This window comes from Chlorocebus sabaeus, chromosome 26, assembly GCF_047675955.1.
Source record: "Chlorocebus sabaeus isolate Y175 chromosome 26, mChlSab1.0.hap1, whole genome shotgun sequence".
Lineage (NCBI taxonomy): Eukaryota > Metazoa > Chordata > Mammalia > Primates > Cercopithecidae > Chlorocebus > Chlorocebus sabaeus.
In genome coordinates this window covers 25,933,832-25,946,479 of record NC_132929.1, presented here as the reverse complement: position 1 = coordinate 25,946,479, position 12,648 = coordinate 25,933,832, and the positions used below count along the sequence as shown (strand labels likewise).

General features: G+C 37.7%; 1 protein-coding gene across 8 annotated transcripts in view; it reads left to right on the top strand.

The window, feature by feature from the left end:
- GABPB1 (GA binding protein transcription factor subunit beta 1) overlaps nucleotides 1-9,867 on the top strand; it is a 71,180-nt gene extending 61,313 nt beyond the window's left edge. For all 8 annotated transcript variants that reach the window (XM_038009976.2, XM_008016636.3, XM_008016631.3 and 5 more), the window contains 2 exons: nucleotides 615-730; nucleotides 8,328-9,867. In XM_038009976.2, coding sequence (XP_037865904.1) covers nucleotides 615-730; nucleotides 8,328-8,480 — 269 coding nt within the window. In that variant the 3' untranslated portion in view covers nucleotides 8,481-9,867. The remainder of the gene's footprint in view (nucleotides 1-614; nucleotides 731-8,327) is intronic.
- The last annotated feature ends 2,781 nt before the right edge of the window (nucleotides 9,868-12,648 follow it).

The following is a 12,648-nucleotide window of genomic DNA, read 5'->3' as shown; positions in this document are numbered from 1 at the left end:
CTAAAAACTGAGAAAAAGCCCAACAGTCCAATACAAAAACAAGCAATGTTTATGAACTCTCAGTGCTCATAATGGAATATCCACTTAGTGGATATTAAGAAGCTAAATAAACAGAAGCTCTCTATGTAATGATGTAAGATACTATAAGTATTTGGAGTGGAAAAAGCAGATGCAGAGCAATGTATCTATTGTATATATGCTACCTTTTACATAAGAAAGGAAAATGAGAATGTACACTAATTTTTAAACAAATTAATATAAGGATAATACATAATAAATTAATAAAATGATTATCTGTTATCGGGGTGGGCATGAAGCCTCTCAAAATATGCTTGTTAAATATTTTGATGTTTTGAGTCATGAATGAATATATTACCTATATAATTTAAAAAATATATATAGGTACTTTAATAAGTAGATTTCAGTAAAAAAGCAAGAAGGTAATAAAAAAGACATATATGGATAGTCTCATAAAAAGCAGATCAATGATTTGGAATTATTGTTTTGGAATGTGCTTATTTTAGATGAGTAGCATCAACAGTGTCAAGACTAGTTTTCTTTCTAATAAATCTCTCTGAAAATGAAGTAATACATAAATTTTTTTTTCATTTTAGTATTAACAGTACCAGCAACAGACATTGCTGAAGAAACTGTTATAAGTGAAGAACCACCAGCTAAGAGACAATGTATCGAAATAATTGAAAACCGGGTGGAATCTGCAGAAATAGAAGTAAGGAGTCTTTTACCCGGTGTGCTTTGCCGCAGTCATCCAAAATAAATTCAATTTTTTTGTCTTTTATATTTATTACTGACAGTATTGTTTTGATACAGAATGAAAGTGCGTAGTATTTTCATTTTGTTTATTTTTGCCTTATACATATAGCAAGCCCTCAATAAATAAATATTGAATGAATGAATGAGTGAGTGAAGAATTTGTTTATAATAGTCTGTCATCTTGATAACACTGGAATATCTTTGGTTCTTGCACTTCATCCTTTATATTTTAAACTTACACACACCATTCTTACAAGTCACTAAGGAAAATACCAGTATATATTGGCTAAAATTTTTTTTTTTCATTCAAAACTGAAGCTAAAATACCTAATTGGGCTAGGGGGTCCTCTTAAAGAAGGTCGATGTTTGTCAAATGGGTTATTTTTTAAAAGCAGTAGATAATTGCTTCTTTCAAGGAAAGTAAATGAATTTAGACTAGCTGTTCATAGGATTCAACTTTTTTTCCCCTCCCTCAGAGTAATTTGTAAGTGTAAACCAGTTTGTAGGTGTAACCAAACCATAGTTGCTTCACAGGTGTTTTTCTTGACTGACTGTAAATAAAATTTTGCTCCATGAACTTGATAATAAGTTATATCAAATGAAAACAAAGTTATTCTTGAATAACTTTGAAAGAACAACTGCAACCACTGAACTTGAAATCAAATGAGCTGAGTTTGAATCCCACCTCTTGCTCTGTTAGCATTGAGGCAAGGAATCTTATCTTTCTGAGTTTCAGTTTTATTGTATTCCAAACTGGAATTTAGAATAATAATGTCTCCATTTTTGGGTTTTTATGAGAATTGAAAAAGTCAGCATAGTTATATAATATTTATATCTGATATGTGTTTGTAGTAAATTTGGTAAATATTTAGTAATTTTTTGTAAAGGTTCTTGTTATAGAAAGGTGATTTTTAAAATAAGTCACTAAAAGGTAACGTAAGTCAAACTAAAGACAATGAGAAAATAGCCTTTCTAAATTCATGTATATATAAGACTGGTACATCTTTGGCCACACCACAAATACATTATTGAGTTTAAAAGAATCTGATTAATGGTTTAACCAGAATATTTGGTAAAATTATGACTTTAAATATTGATGTTGGGTTGTTTTATTTCTTCAGGATTTAAAGTGATGTGTAGGATATTGAAGTTTTTATTCACAAACTAACAATTTTTCCATTGAACGGTATCAGTATACTTATTATTTAATACTTTTTGTTGTTTTTCTGATATGTCAGATGATCTTTTTCAGACACATAAGGTAAAAAAATGTACTTCGCTTTAACTCTTTAATAAAGTATTATTTTAAAATTACTTGAATTTTTTATTAAATGTAAGCTTATTTAATTCAACAGATTATATTTTTAACAATGAATGTGCAGCCTGTACCTTTATTTACCTAATGACCAGGGAGCATTGCTGTTTCCCTCAAAGTTTAGCCTGATTTCTTTCTTACAGTCTTTGAGAGACCAGGGAAAATAACTGCAAATAACAGGGAAGTATGAACTGAGAGGTATATAAAATAACTAGGGCCCAGGAGATGGAGCTTTAGGGAGATTCGGTTTCAGCTTGGTGTGAAGAACAGTGGTTTTCGTTTGCTTGCTTTGTTTTGATTTTAGTAAAGAGAGCTTTCTGGTAATGGAAATCTTGTTCTCCATCACTGGAAATGTTCAAGCCAAGCTTGCCTGACCTCTTAGGGCTATTTCAGAGAAACCTGGAAGCATACAGTGAGTATACAGGTAGTGGTAGGCTGGAGATATAGAATGAAGAGATGACCTCCAATGTTTTCACCAAACCAGGTAATCATTTCCTTATAATACGTGAAGTTGTTATTTTGAATTTATTTTCTTAGGTGGCCAATGGGGTTATCTTGGGGGGAGATTTTTATACTCCTGAGGGACAGCTTGGCCATTAGCTGAAAAAGTTTCTCTAAAGCAGCATCAGAAGACATATTTGGTTGTCATGACTGGTGGCATTCCACTGACATGTAATGGGTAGAGACTGGGTAGACATCCTACAATGCACAAGACAGCCTCCCACAATAAAGAATTGTGTGGCCCAAAAATATCAATGATGCTGAGATTGAGAAACTTAAAGAAATTAAAAAATTAACTCTATACAAAATCTAATGTTTGGGTTTTCTCCATGTATCTGTGACTGCAATGACCAGAGTGACTCTCCATAAAGAAGGTGCTGGCCGGGCGCGGTGGCTCAAGCCTGTAATCCCAGCACTTTGGGAGGCCGAGACGGGTGGATCACGAGGTCAGGAGATCGAGACCATCCTGGCTAACACGGTGAAACCCCGTCTCTACTAAAAAATACAAAAAACTAGCCGGGCGAGGTGGCGGGCGCCTGTAGTCCCAGCTACTCGGGAGGCTGAGGCAGGAGAATGGCGTGAACCCAGGAGGCGGAGCTTGCAGTGAGCTGAGATCCGGCCACTGCACTCCAGCCTGGGCGACAGAGCGAGACTCCGTCTCAAAAAAAAAAAAAAAAAAAAAAAAGAAGGTGCTAAGAATTGGCCAGGGGCAGTGGCTCACGCCTGTAATCCCAGCACTTTGGGAGGCCAAGGTGGGTGGATCACCTGAGGTCAGGAGTTCGAGACCAGCCTGGCCAACATGGCAAAACCCCATCTCTACTAAAAAATACAAAAATTAGCTGGATGTGGTGACACACGCCTGTAGTCCCAGCTACCTGGGAGGCTGAGGCGAGACAGTCGCTTGAACCTGGGAGACGGAGGTTGCAGTGAGCTGAGATTACACCATTGCACTCCATCCTGGATGACAGAGTGAGACAAAAGAAAAATAATAATACAGTAAGGTGCTAAGAATTTATGTTTACAGTTTCCCAACTAACAATGGAGAGGTTTGCCAAGAGTCTCTGGAAAAATTACTTTAAATTATAGAAAGTGTATTGTACATTTTGTGGGCTTTACATCTGCATATGGCAATATAGGAGATAAAATAGGTTTGTTTTTTGGAGGGAAAGGTATGAATAAGACACCAAATTGCAATAATGTATATAATTTTATCTTCCATTTATTACTGCATTGAATATATTTTTGGAGGAAGAGTGTTATTTACAGATTTCCAAAAATAAACGTTAGACTATTCTGAATTGAAATTAATCTTTGTACATGTGTAAGAAATATATTTAGTGTATTAGGAGTAACAGATTTTCTCTATTACTTTATTGTGTGACTTCAGGAAATACCTTTATGTTTTCTTTCTCGTGGAGGTTAAAGATCAATACGTTTATTAGTAAATTTTATTTTATTTAATTTTTTTTAGAAAGAGTCTCACTCTGTCACCCAGGCTGGAGTGCAGTGCTGCGATCTCGGCTCACTGCAACCTCCGCCTCCCAGGTTCAAGTGATTCTCCTGCCTCAGTTTCCTAAGTAGCTGGGATTACAGGTGCACACCACCATGCCCGGCTAATTTTTGTAATTTTGGTAGAGATGGGGTTTCACTGTATTGGCCAGACTGATCTTGAACTCCTGACCTCAGGTAATCCACCTGCTTCAGCCTCCCAAAGTGCTGGGATTATAGGCGCGAGTCACTGCTCATGTCTGTAAATTTTATTTTTAATGAAATATTTGTGTCCTTTAACTGGTGGTAGATTTGAGATCCTTAGTGCTCTCTAAAAAACTGATTTCTGTAAACTTTATAAAATGTTTTATTTGATGCAAAGTTTTTCAATCTGTTTTTTTTTTTTTTTAATGGCTATCTTTCCTGATCTGCCACAATTTAAAAATGTTTATAGTCACATCTCTCTCTGTTTTTTTTTTTTTTTCTTTTTTCTTTTTTAAGACAGGGTCTCGCTTTGTCACCCAGGCAGAAGTGCGGTGGTGCAGTCATGGCTCACTGCAACCTCAAACTCCTGGGCTCAAGCAAGCTTCCCACCTCAGCCTCCCAAGTACCTGGGACCACTATACCTGGCTAGGCTTTTTTTTCTTTTTGTAGAGAGGGTGTCTTGCTATGTTGCCCAGGCTGGTCTTGGACTCCTGGCCTCAAGTGATCCTCCCACCTCAGCCTCCTGAAGAACTGAGATTACTGAGATTACTGGCATAAGCCACCATATCCAGGTCATATCTCTTCTCTCTCTTTTTTAAAATTAATGTTTTTATGTATGTTTTTATTTATTTTTTGAGACAGGGTCTCACTGTGTTGCCTAGGCTGGAGTGCAGTGGTGCATTTACAGCTTACTGCAGCCTTGACCTCCCTGGGCTCAAGCAATCCTCCCACCTCACAGCCTCTTGAGTAGCTGGGACTACAGGCATATACCACCATGCCTGGCCAATTTTTGTATGTTTTTGTAGAGATAAGGTTTTGCGGCCAGGCATGGTGGTTCATGCCTGTAATCCCAGCACTTTGGGAGACTGAAGTGCGAGGATCTCTTGAGGTCAGGAGTTCGAGATGAGGCCTTTGCCCTGTTGCCCAGGCTAGTCTCTTACTCCTAGGCTCAAGCAATCCTCCTGCCTTGGCCTTCCAAAGTACTAGGATTTCAGGCATGAGCCACTGCATGCCCAGCACCCAGTCCATATCTCTTTTTTCTAAGGCTGGAGAAGGCAAAGTTTTTTTCATAAATGGCCAGGTACTAAATATTTTCAGCTCTGTGGACCCTACAGTCTCTTTGTCAACTACTCAGTTCTGCCATTGTAGTGAAAGCAGCCATAGACAATTTGAAAATGGGTGGGCGTGGCTATATTTCAATAAAACTTTGTTAAAACAAAATCATAGTTGTCATGTTTGGCCCAGGGCAGTTAGAAAATTGACGTTTACACACAAGCAAACAGCTCAAATATCCCGCCCAGTTTATCTCTTTTAAAAAACATTTAGGCTGGGCGCAGTGGCTCATGCCTATAATCCCAGTATTTTGGGAGGCCAAGGCAGGCGGATCGTGAGGTCAGGAGATCGAGACCATCCTGGCTAACATGGTGAAACCCCGTCTCTACTAAAAATACAAAAAAATTAGCCGGGCGTGATAGCGGGCGCCTGTAGTCCCAGCTACTCGGGAGGTTGAGGCAGGAGAATGGTGTGAACCCGGGAGGTGGAGGTTGCAGTGAGCTGAGATCATGCCACTGTACTCCAGCCTGGGCAACAGAGCGAGACTCCGTCTCAAAAAAAAAAAGAAAAAAAGTATAGTGTTAATTATACTTTCAATCTTAAAGATTAAATGTATTCAGCATGTAGTGCTAATGATCTTTGTCTTCTAGGTTTTATAGAATTAGCCAAAAAATGCTGTGAAAATGAGTTTTTTATTTCACCTAGTAGGCAGAAGGGAGCTTCTTTAGATAAAATAGATAAAAATCTTTTCATTTTTATCAAGATAAATTGTACTTCTTGAAGTTAAAATATGCAATATGGAAAATAGGGTTAGGCTCTTTTCACTGTTAGACTACCTTACTCGGTTTGCTTTCATCTTCTGCAATAATTGTGAATCCTTTCCTGACTCTAAATGTTAATAAATAGCTAATACTAGAAGATGCTTTAGAGTTAACCTCTTCCAATATTTCCTGCTAAATCAAGGTAAATTTTTACCCATGTTCGAAACTTTGGCTACCAAAGGATTGGTCTTATTTTTCACATACATGTAAGTTTGTGTTTGTTTTTTTCTTTTTTCTTGTTTTTTGAGACAAGGTCACCCAGGCCAGAGTGCAGTGGAATTGCTCACTGCAACCTCAACCTCCTGGGCTCAAGTGATTCTCCTGCCTCAGCTTCCCAAGTAGCTGGGACGATAGGTGCATGCCACCATGCCTGGCTAAATTTTGTATTTTTTTGTAGGGGTTTTGCCATGTTGCCCAGGCTTGTCTCGAACTCCTGGGCTTAAGTGGTCCGCCTGCCTTGGCCTCTCAATGTGCTGGCATTACAGGTGTGAGTCACTGTGCCCAGCCACACGTAACATTTTAAAACACATGCATGGCTGTGGACACTCCTGCCAGAGCTGTGGTCTAGCTTCTGGGAAGTAACATCCAACCTTCCACCCCTCACCCCTTCCATTGGTGTCCTTAAAGTCCTGCAGTTCGTAGCCAGGGTACTGGCATTGATTGCTTACCTTGGACTCATCCCAGGGTGTCTTTTCTGACTTGTTCCTATCTTGGCTGGAGTTAGGATAAGAGGAGGGGAGAAGAAGTGTTGGGAGGCAGCAGGATAGGGCCTGGGCATAGCTTAAACTGGGGGTAAGGGGCATTCCTTTCTTCTACTTGTACATTTTGTGTAATTGGATTCCAAATGAATCACTCCCACATCTGGTGGGCCCATGAGAAAAAGAAATGTTGGATCTCGCTTCATTCCCATTGTGGGGAAGGAAGTGGAACCACAGAAAGGCAGGGGGATTATACATGCTCCTGCTTGTGGACCAACCATGTGAATAGTGAAGGTGAGGAATCCTTTGGTGTTGGCAATGGGCAAGAGTCAAGGAGGCAGAGGATACATAGAATAGGATATATAGAAAGAGAACCTCATACTGTGCCTCCCCAGCAGCCGGCCAACCTCTTACCTTTAGTTCCCTCTGACCAATTGTCTTGTCCACTGTGGACCCATCATTCTTGTGACAGTCCGAACCCTGGCCTTCACCCCACTCAGAGGTCCTGGGCATCTGTGATGAGGTTGCTTCATTCCTAAGACCATAGAAACTAACCTTGAGCTTTGGTCTGTGGAGGCTGAGCTTTTGTCCTTGTGCTTGCTTAGAGGTGTGGGAATGGGTTCGTTGAAATGTTTTTCCTTGTTTTTCCTGCAATAACTGAATAGGGGCAGAGTGAGGAGGAAGAGGAGAAAGAATACCATTTTCATTGATTTGTGTTTCAGCTCTCAATTTGCTGAGGAGTTTAATACATACATTTTATACCTATATAATTTAATCATTGATACTTTCGTATTTTATTGGTTTATGAAACAACATAATTTAGGAAATACTGATCTTGATCAGCACTCTTCATTTTAAAGGTGAATTATCTTGCTTGCTATTGTAAATGAAAAATAGTTTTAAAAGCAGTAATGTTAGAACCCTATAAATCTAACTCCTTAGTATGTGACCTTGGGAGAGCTACATCATCCCTGAGCATCATTTTTCTCATCTGTAACTTGTGCATAATATCTGTCTCAGAAGCTTATTGTTGGAAATCACCCTGTTTACTCATATAGTGGGTGCTCAGTAAAATTGTTTTATAATTATTACCTTTAGGTAAGAGCACAACAAATGGAAATATAAAGAGGTGTGGTTGTGTATTTCCCTCTTAAAAACTCTTTGTTAGTTTTTGTAGTACGTATAAAAGTACACGTGCCCAGTTTGGAGTCTTTCTGTTAGTCTTATTTCTAAATAGGAAAATAGTTTCCTTGCGGTCGGAAACTGGTCCATATCTCATAATGTGGAGCACAAAATTAGGGACTTAAATATTAGTGAATTGATTGAAAAGGCAAGATGTCTAGGAAATTTCAGTAGGTGGCTACTTTTAGCTACTACAGTTTTGTTTTTTTTTTTAATTTGAAGGATGCATGCTTATATGTATTAAAAATGTATTTTTGCCAAAATTAAAAAAAAAACTATTCTTTTAATTAGGAGAGAGAAGCTCTTCAGAAACAGCTGGATGAAGCAAATCGAGAAGCACAAAAATATCGACAGCAGCTCCTAAAGAAAGAACAGGAAGCAGAGGCCTACAGACAGAAGTTGGAAGCTATGACTCGTCTTCAGACTAATAAAGAAGCTGTTTAATTGAAACGAACATGTAGTTTGATTTTACTTTTGGTCAAGAAAGAATACAGTCTTGAACTGTACACAACAAAGGTACAGCCATGGGAATACAGAATGATAGAAGAGACTACAGATTGATAATTGGACTTAAGCCATGAGCTCTGAATTCTTGTAACATAAAACTTTACTTTAGAAGTTGTGAAATGTATTTAAAACTGAATTCTGTAAATAGTTTTTGTTTTTTTTTTTACAGTTCCAAATGAGTTGATAAAGATTGTTGAAGAGATCCAAAACCACAATAAGCCACTGTTTTTGTGAATTCTTTTTGATTTTAGTACAAACCTTAATTTCTCAGAAACAGAACAGTTTTAAGGGTGATCGTTGCTGGTTAGAGCAAATGTTGTGTAATAATTATGGTGGACTGATGCTGGAATTACTCCTATAGGTATAAACCTCTATACAGAGAGAAGATTTCTCCCAGGAAATCTTTGTACAGCTTTAAGTTGTGTCAGATTCTCTGAAAACATTTTTTAGAAAGCAAAATTTTTATATTTGTTCAATTTCAGCTATACCCAAGTAGATTTACATGTATATGAAGCAAATATTTTTTAAAATTTCTGTTTGTACATATTCTGCATGTTTTATAATTTCAAAATGCATCACTTACATAGGTATTTCTCCCACAGAAATGATGAAAGTGACCAGGAAAAAAAAAAACAAAACCCCTTTACTCTATAGGTCATTGAAACTAAGTAAGCTAGCAGCTGGTTTTATTGGAATGACAATGTTCTCGGAAGGAGCAGCCTACAAGATAACTTGAATTTGCCAATTCTGCAAAATCTGTGCTTTTTCGAAAATTTAATAGTGGGGACGTGAAACTGTATTCTGTGCCTTCCATCATGATTTCCACATGAAAGCACTTTAAGGCACTGGATTTTAAGATAATGTTTTTGGAAAACTCAATGTATATGGGTTTCTGAAATATTTTATGGACTTATTTCTCCCCAGGAAATTATTCTTATGGAAAAAAATTGCTTTTGTATGTAGAACAGGAACTTTTTGTACTACAGTGATGCAATAGACATGTCTAATGTAACTTCTACTTTTTCCTTTGAAAGCTCAGTGTCTGTGCTGTGACTTGCCCTCATCACAGTATTGTTGAATTCCACAATGTATGGACATTAAACACTGGCAGACTGTTCACTTTTTCTTTTTCTTTTTTTTTTTTTTGGTAAAACATTACTTCAAACCCCTTTTTCTTGCTTTATTTTTCAATGTTTTATTGCTTTATGAACTGTTTAACCCTAACATCCCTCTAGGTTATCTATACTGTATAAAAAAGCAATTACCCTTAAAACTGTACTCTGGTCTACTTTTCTATTTTGCAATTAAATATCTTTTTCACATATGTTCATTGTAGACTTATGTTTTTATCACATCTTATTAACACATTAAAAATGTTGTCCTACTGCATATTTGAGCTACCATATGAAAATATTTTATACTCTCCACAGTGTGACGTTAACATTCCTGAGGTAGCTCTTGAGAATTTGTTAACTCTCTCACTGGAATTACCAGTTTATCTGTTAATGTAATAAAGGGATCTGTGGTCTGCCCGCCTGATGGTTACTACTGGAAGCGCTTAAAAAGGGTTTAGGGCAAATTGAAGAACTCTGTAAGGAAGAGGAAAAAGATCTTTTTCAATTTTCCACTAAATTTGACATATTTTAAGTGATCCAAAAACTAGTTTTTAAAAATGCCAGGGGCGGGGCACAGTGGGTCACGCCTGTAATCCCAGCACTTTGGGAGGCCGAGACAGGCAGATCACAAGGTCAGGAGTTCGAGACCAGCCTGGATAACAGGGTGAAACCCCGTCTCTAGTAAAAATACAAAAAATTAGCCAGGCATGGTGGCGGGCGCCTGTAAATCCCAGCTACTCAGGAGGCTGAGGCAGGAGAATTGCTTGAACCCGGGAGGCGGAGCTTGCAGTGAGCCGAGATCGCGCCACAGCACTCCAGCCTGGGCGACAGAGCGAGACTCAGTCTCAAAATAAATAAATAAATAAATAAAAATAAATGCCAGGCCATATTTTCAGTAACATGAAGTGACTTTTTCTGCAGTCCTGAAAAGTCATAGAGAATGTCTGTTTCTGGTTACAGAGAGCATTAATTTGGCACATGAATTTGTCATGTGAGGCAGGGTGCTGGTACAGCCAGGTCCCCTGACGTGGTGCAGGAGCAGAGACGGGCCAATGTCTTCACCCCAGAGTGCAGCCACTGGAGAGTTTTGCTTTCAGACCAGGCTGGCCCTGAAAAGCCTCAAGACAATGTTGGGAACAAGTTTGTGAAAGCTAACTTAATGTTGTCTTTGATTTCCAATCTCCTCTCCTGCTTGAGACTTTACCTGGTGCAAGAAATAATTTTGATTCCTAATAACAACAGCTGGTATAGATGGGAGACAATAATTGGTGCTTAAAAGGAGTAAGTCTGTGGTAGCATCAGGTACTCAGGTATCTATGGCGGAAGCTCACCTTTTTCAGAGTCATTGTTATATAACTTACAATTTCTCAATCATTTACATCTCATTTACTGTTCTGTAAAATCAATACTTAGACAAGAATTTGTAATTAAAACTTAAAATGGGTTTCTTTTTCCCTTCACTTATTTCATACTGTTTTCAGGTGGGCTGTAAAAGCTTTGCATTCTAGTCATTCTCAATGATGCTCTGAGCAGAGGATTTAAAGAACTGACAAAAATAAAAGTCTATGAAATAAAAGTTTTCGGAAATCCACGCAGTTGTTTCCACTACATATCCAAATGGTGGATTTGTAGTTAGCAGTCATCTGGTTGCCACATCACTGGTTAATTGTTTCGACATATATGTGAACAAACACCTTCTAGAGCAACCTTTCTCAACCAGGGTTCTGCAAGACAAGCAAGCCATTTAGTGTTACGGTGTAATGAATTATTTTCTTTCCTATGCACCTAGAATCGTTCTTGTTACGTATTATCTAGACACCGAGTTCATTAGGCATCTTGACTGCCCAGTTACTTGATTCAGATTTAACACTTCCCTCTGTGTAGTCGCTGGACCTCTAGAAGTATAAATTCTAGGTTGAATCTGTGGTGCTTCCAGAAAGCCTCATCTGAGTAGTATCTGTAGGGACTGTGCATCTCAACTAATTTTTGTTTATTGTTATTTGTTTTATTTATATCTTAATTGCTTCACAAAAGGACTTGTGATGTCATTTGCTCTCATTGGCTTTTAGGAATTATTTTCTTAACATCAGTCTTTTGTGATATGAATGGCAGAATAGTTCTTTTACTCTGCCACTGGACTGCTCTATTTCTCTATGGTGGTGGAGTGTTGGGAAGAAAATTAAAGAGAAAAGGGGATAAATGGGAAATCTCGTGTAATGAAAACTATACAGATGGTCTCCAAGTTATGATGGTTTGATTTGTGATTGTTTGACTTTACAATGGGTTTATTGGGGTATTAATTGCATTTTACATTTATGATATTTTTGACAGGATGAGTTTATCAGGACGTAACCCCATTGCAAGCCAGAGAGCATCTGTACTTGTTTGTAATAAAAAGATCTGCTTACAAATATATTTGTCCAAAATGTGACTGATGAAAATCTCTACCAGTATATATGTCTTCAACGTGATCGTTTATGATGTTATTGAAAATTAGAAGAAATCCTTGCTCATAGCAGGAATTGATGAGTTGATAGAAATGTTTATGAGTACCTTATTCTGATGTTATTGATTTTTTCCATACTACTGTATAACAGTTTTTTCATGATAAAATCTATAAAGTTTCTTTGTGCTTTAATACCTGAAAGACCTTGAGAGCTGACTCAGAATAAAATAGAGCAAGAAGAAAAGCCTTTTCAGGTAAAATCACAAACAAAGGAACCTTAATGTCCATATGGATGGGTTCCCAAGGCATTAGCACTCAGGCTTATATAGCAAATAGAAAAAAATATTTTCCATTCACCTGGTTTCTATTGAATAAATAACTCCTCCATTATGTCAGGTCAACTTAGGAATGGACTAACTAATAGATTCGTTATTTCATCAAATAATATTTACCGTGCTTGGATTTCATTATAGATAACTAGTCTGTTGTAGTTTTGAATGATGTCTGCTATTTGCTTCCTCGGTTAGTTGAGAAAACCGGATGC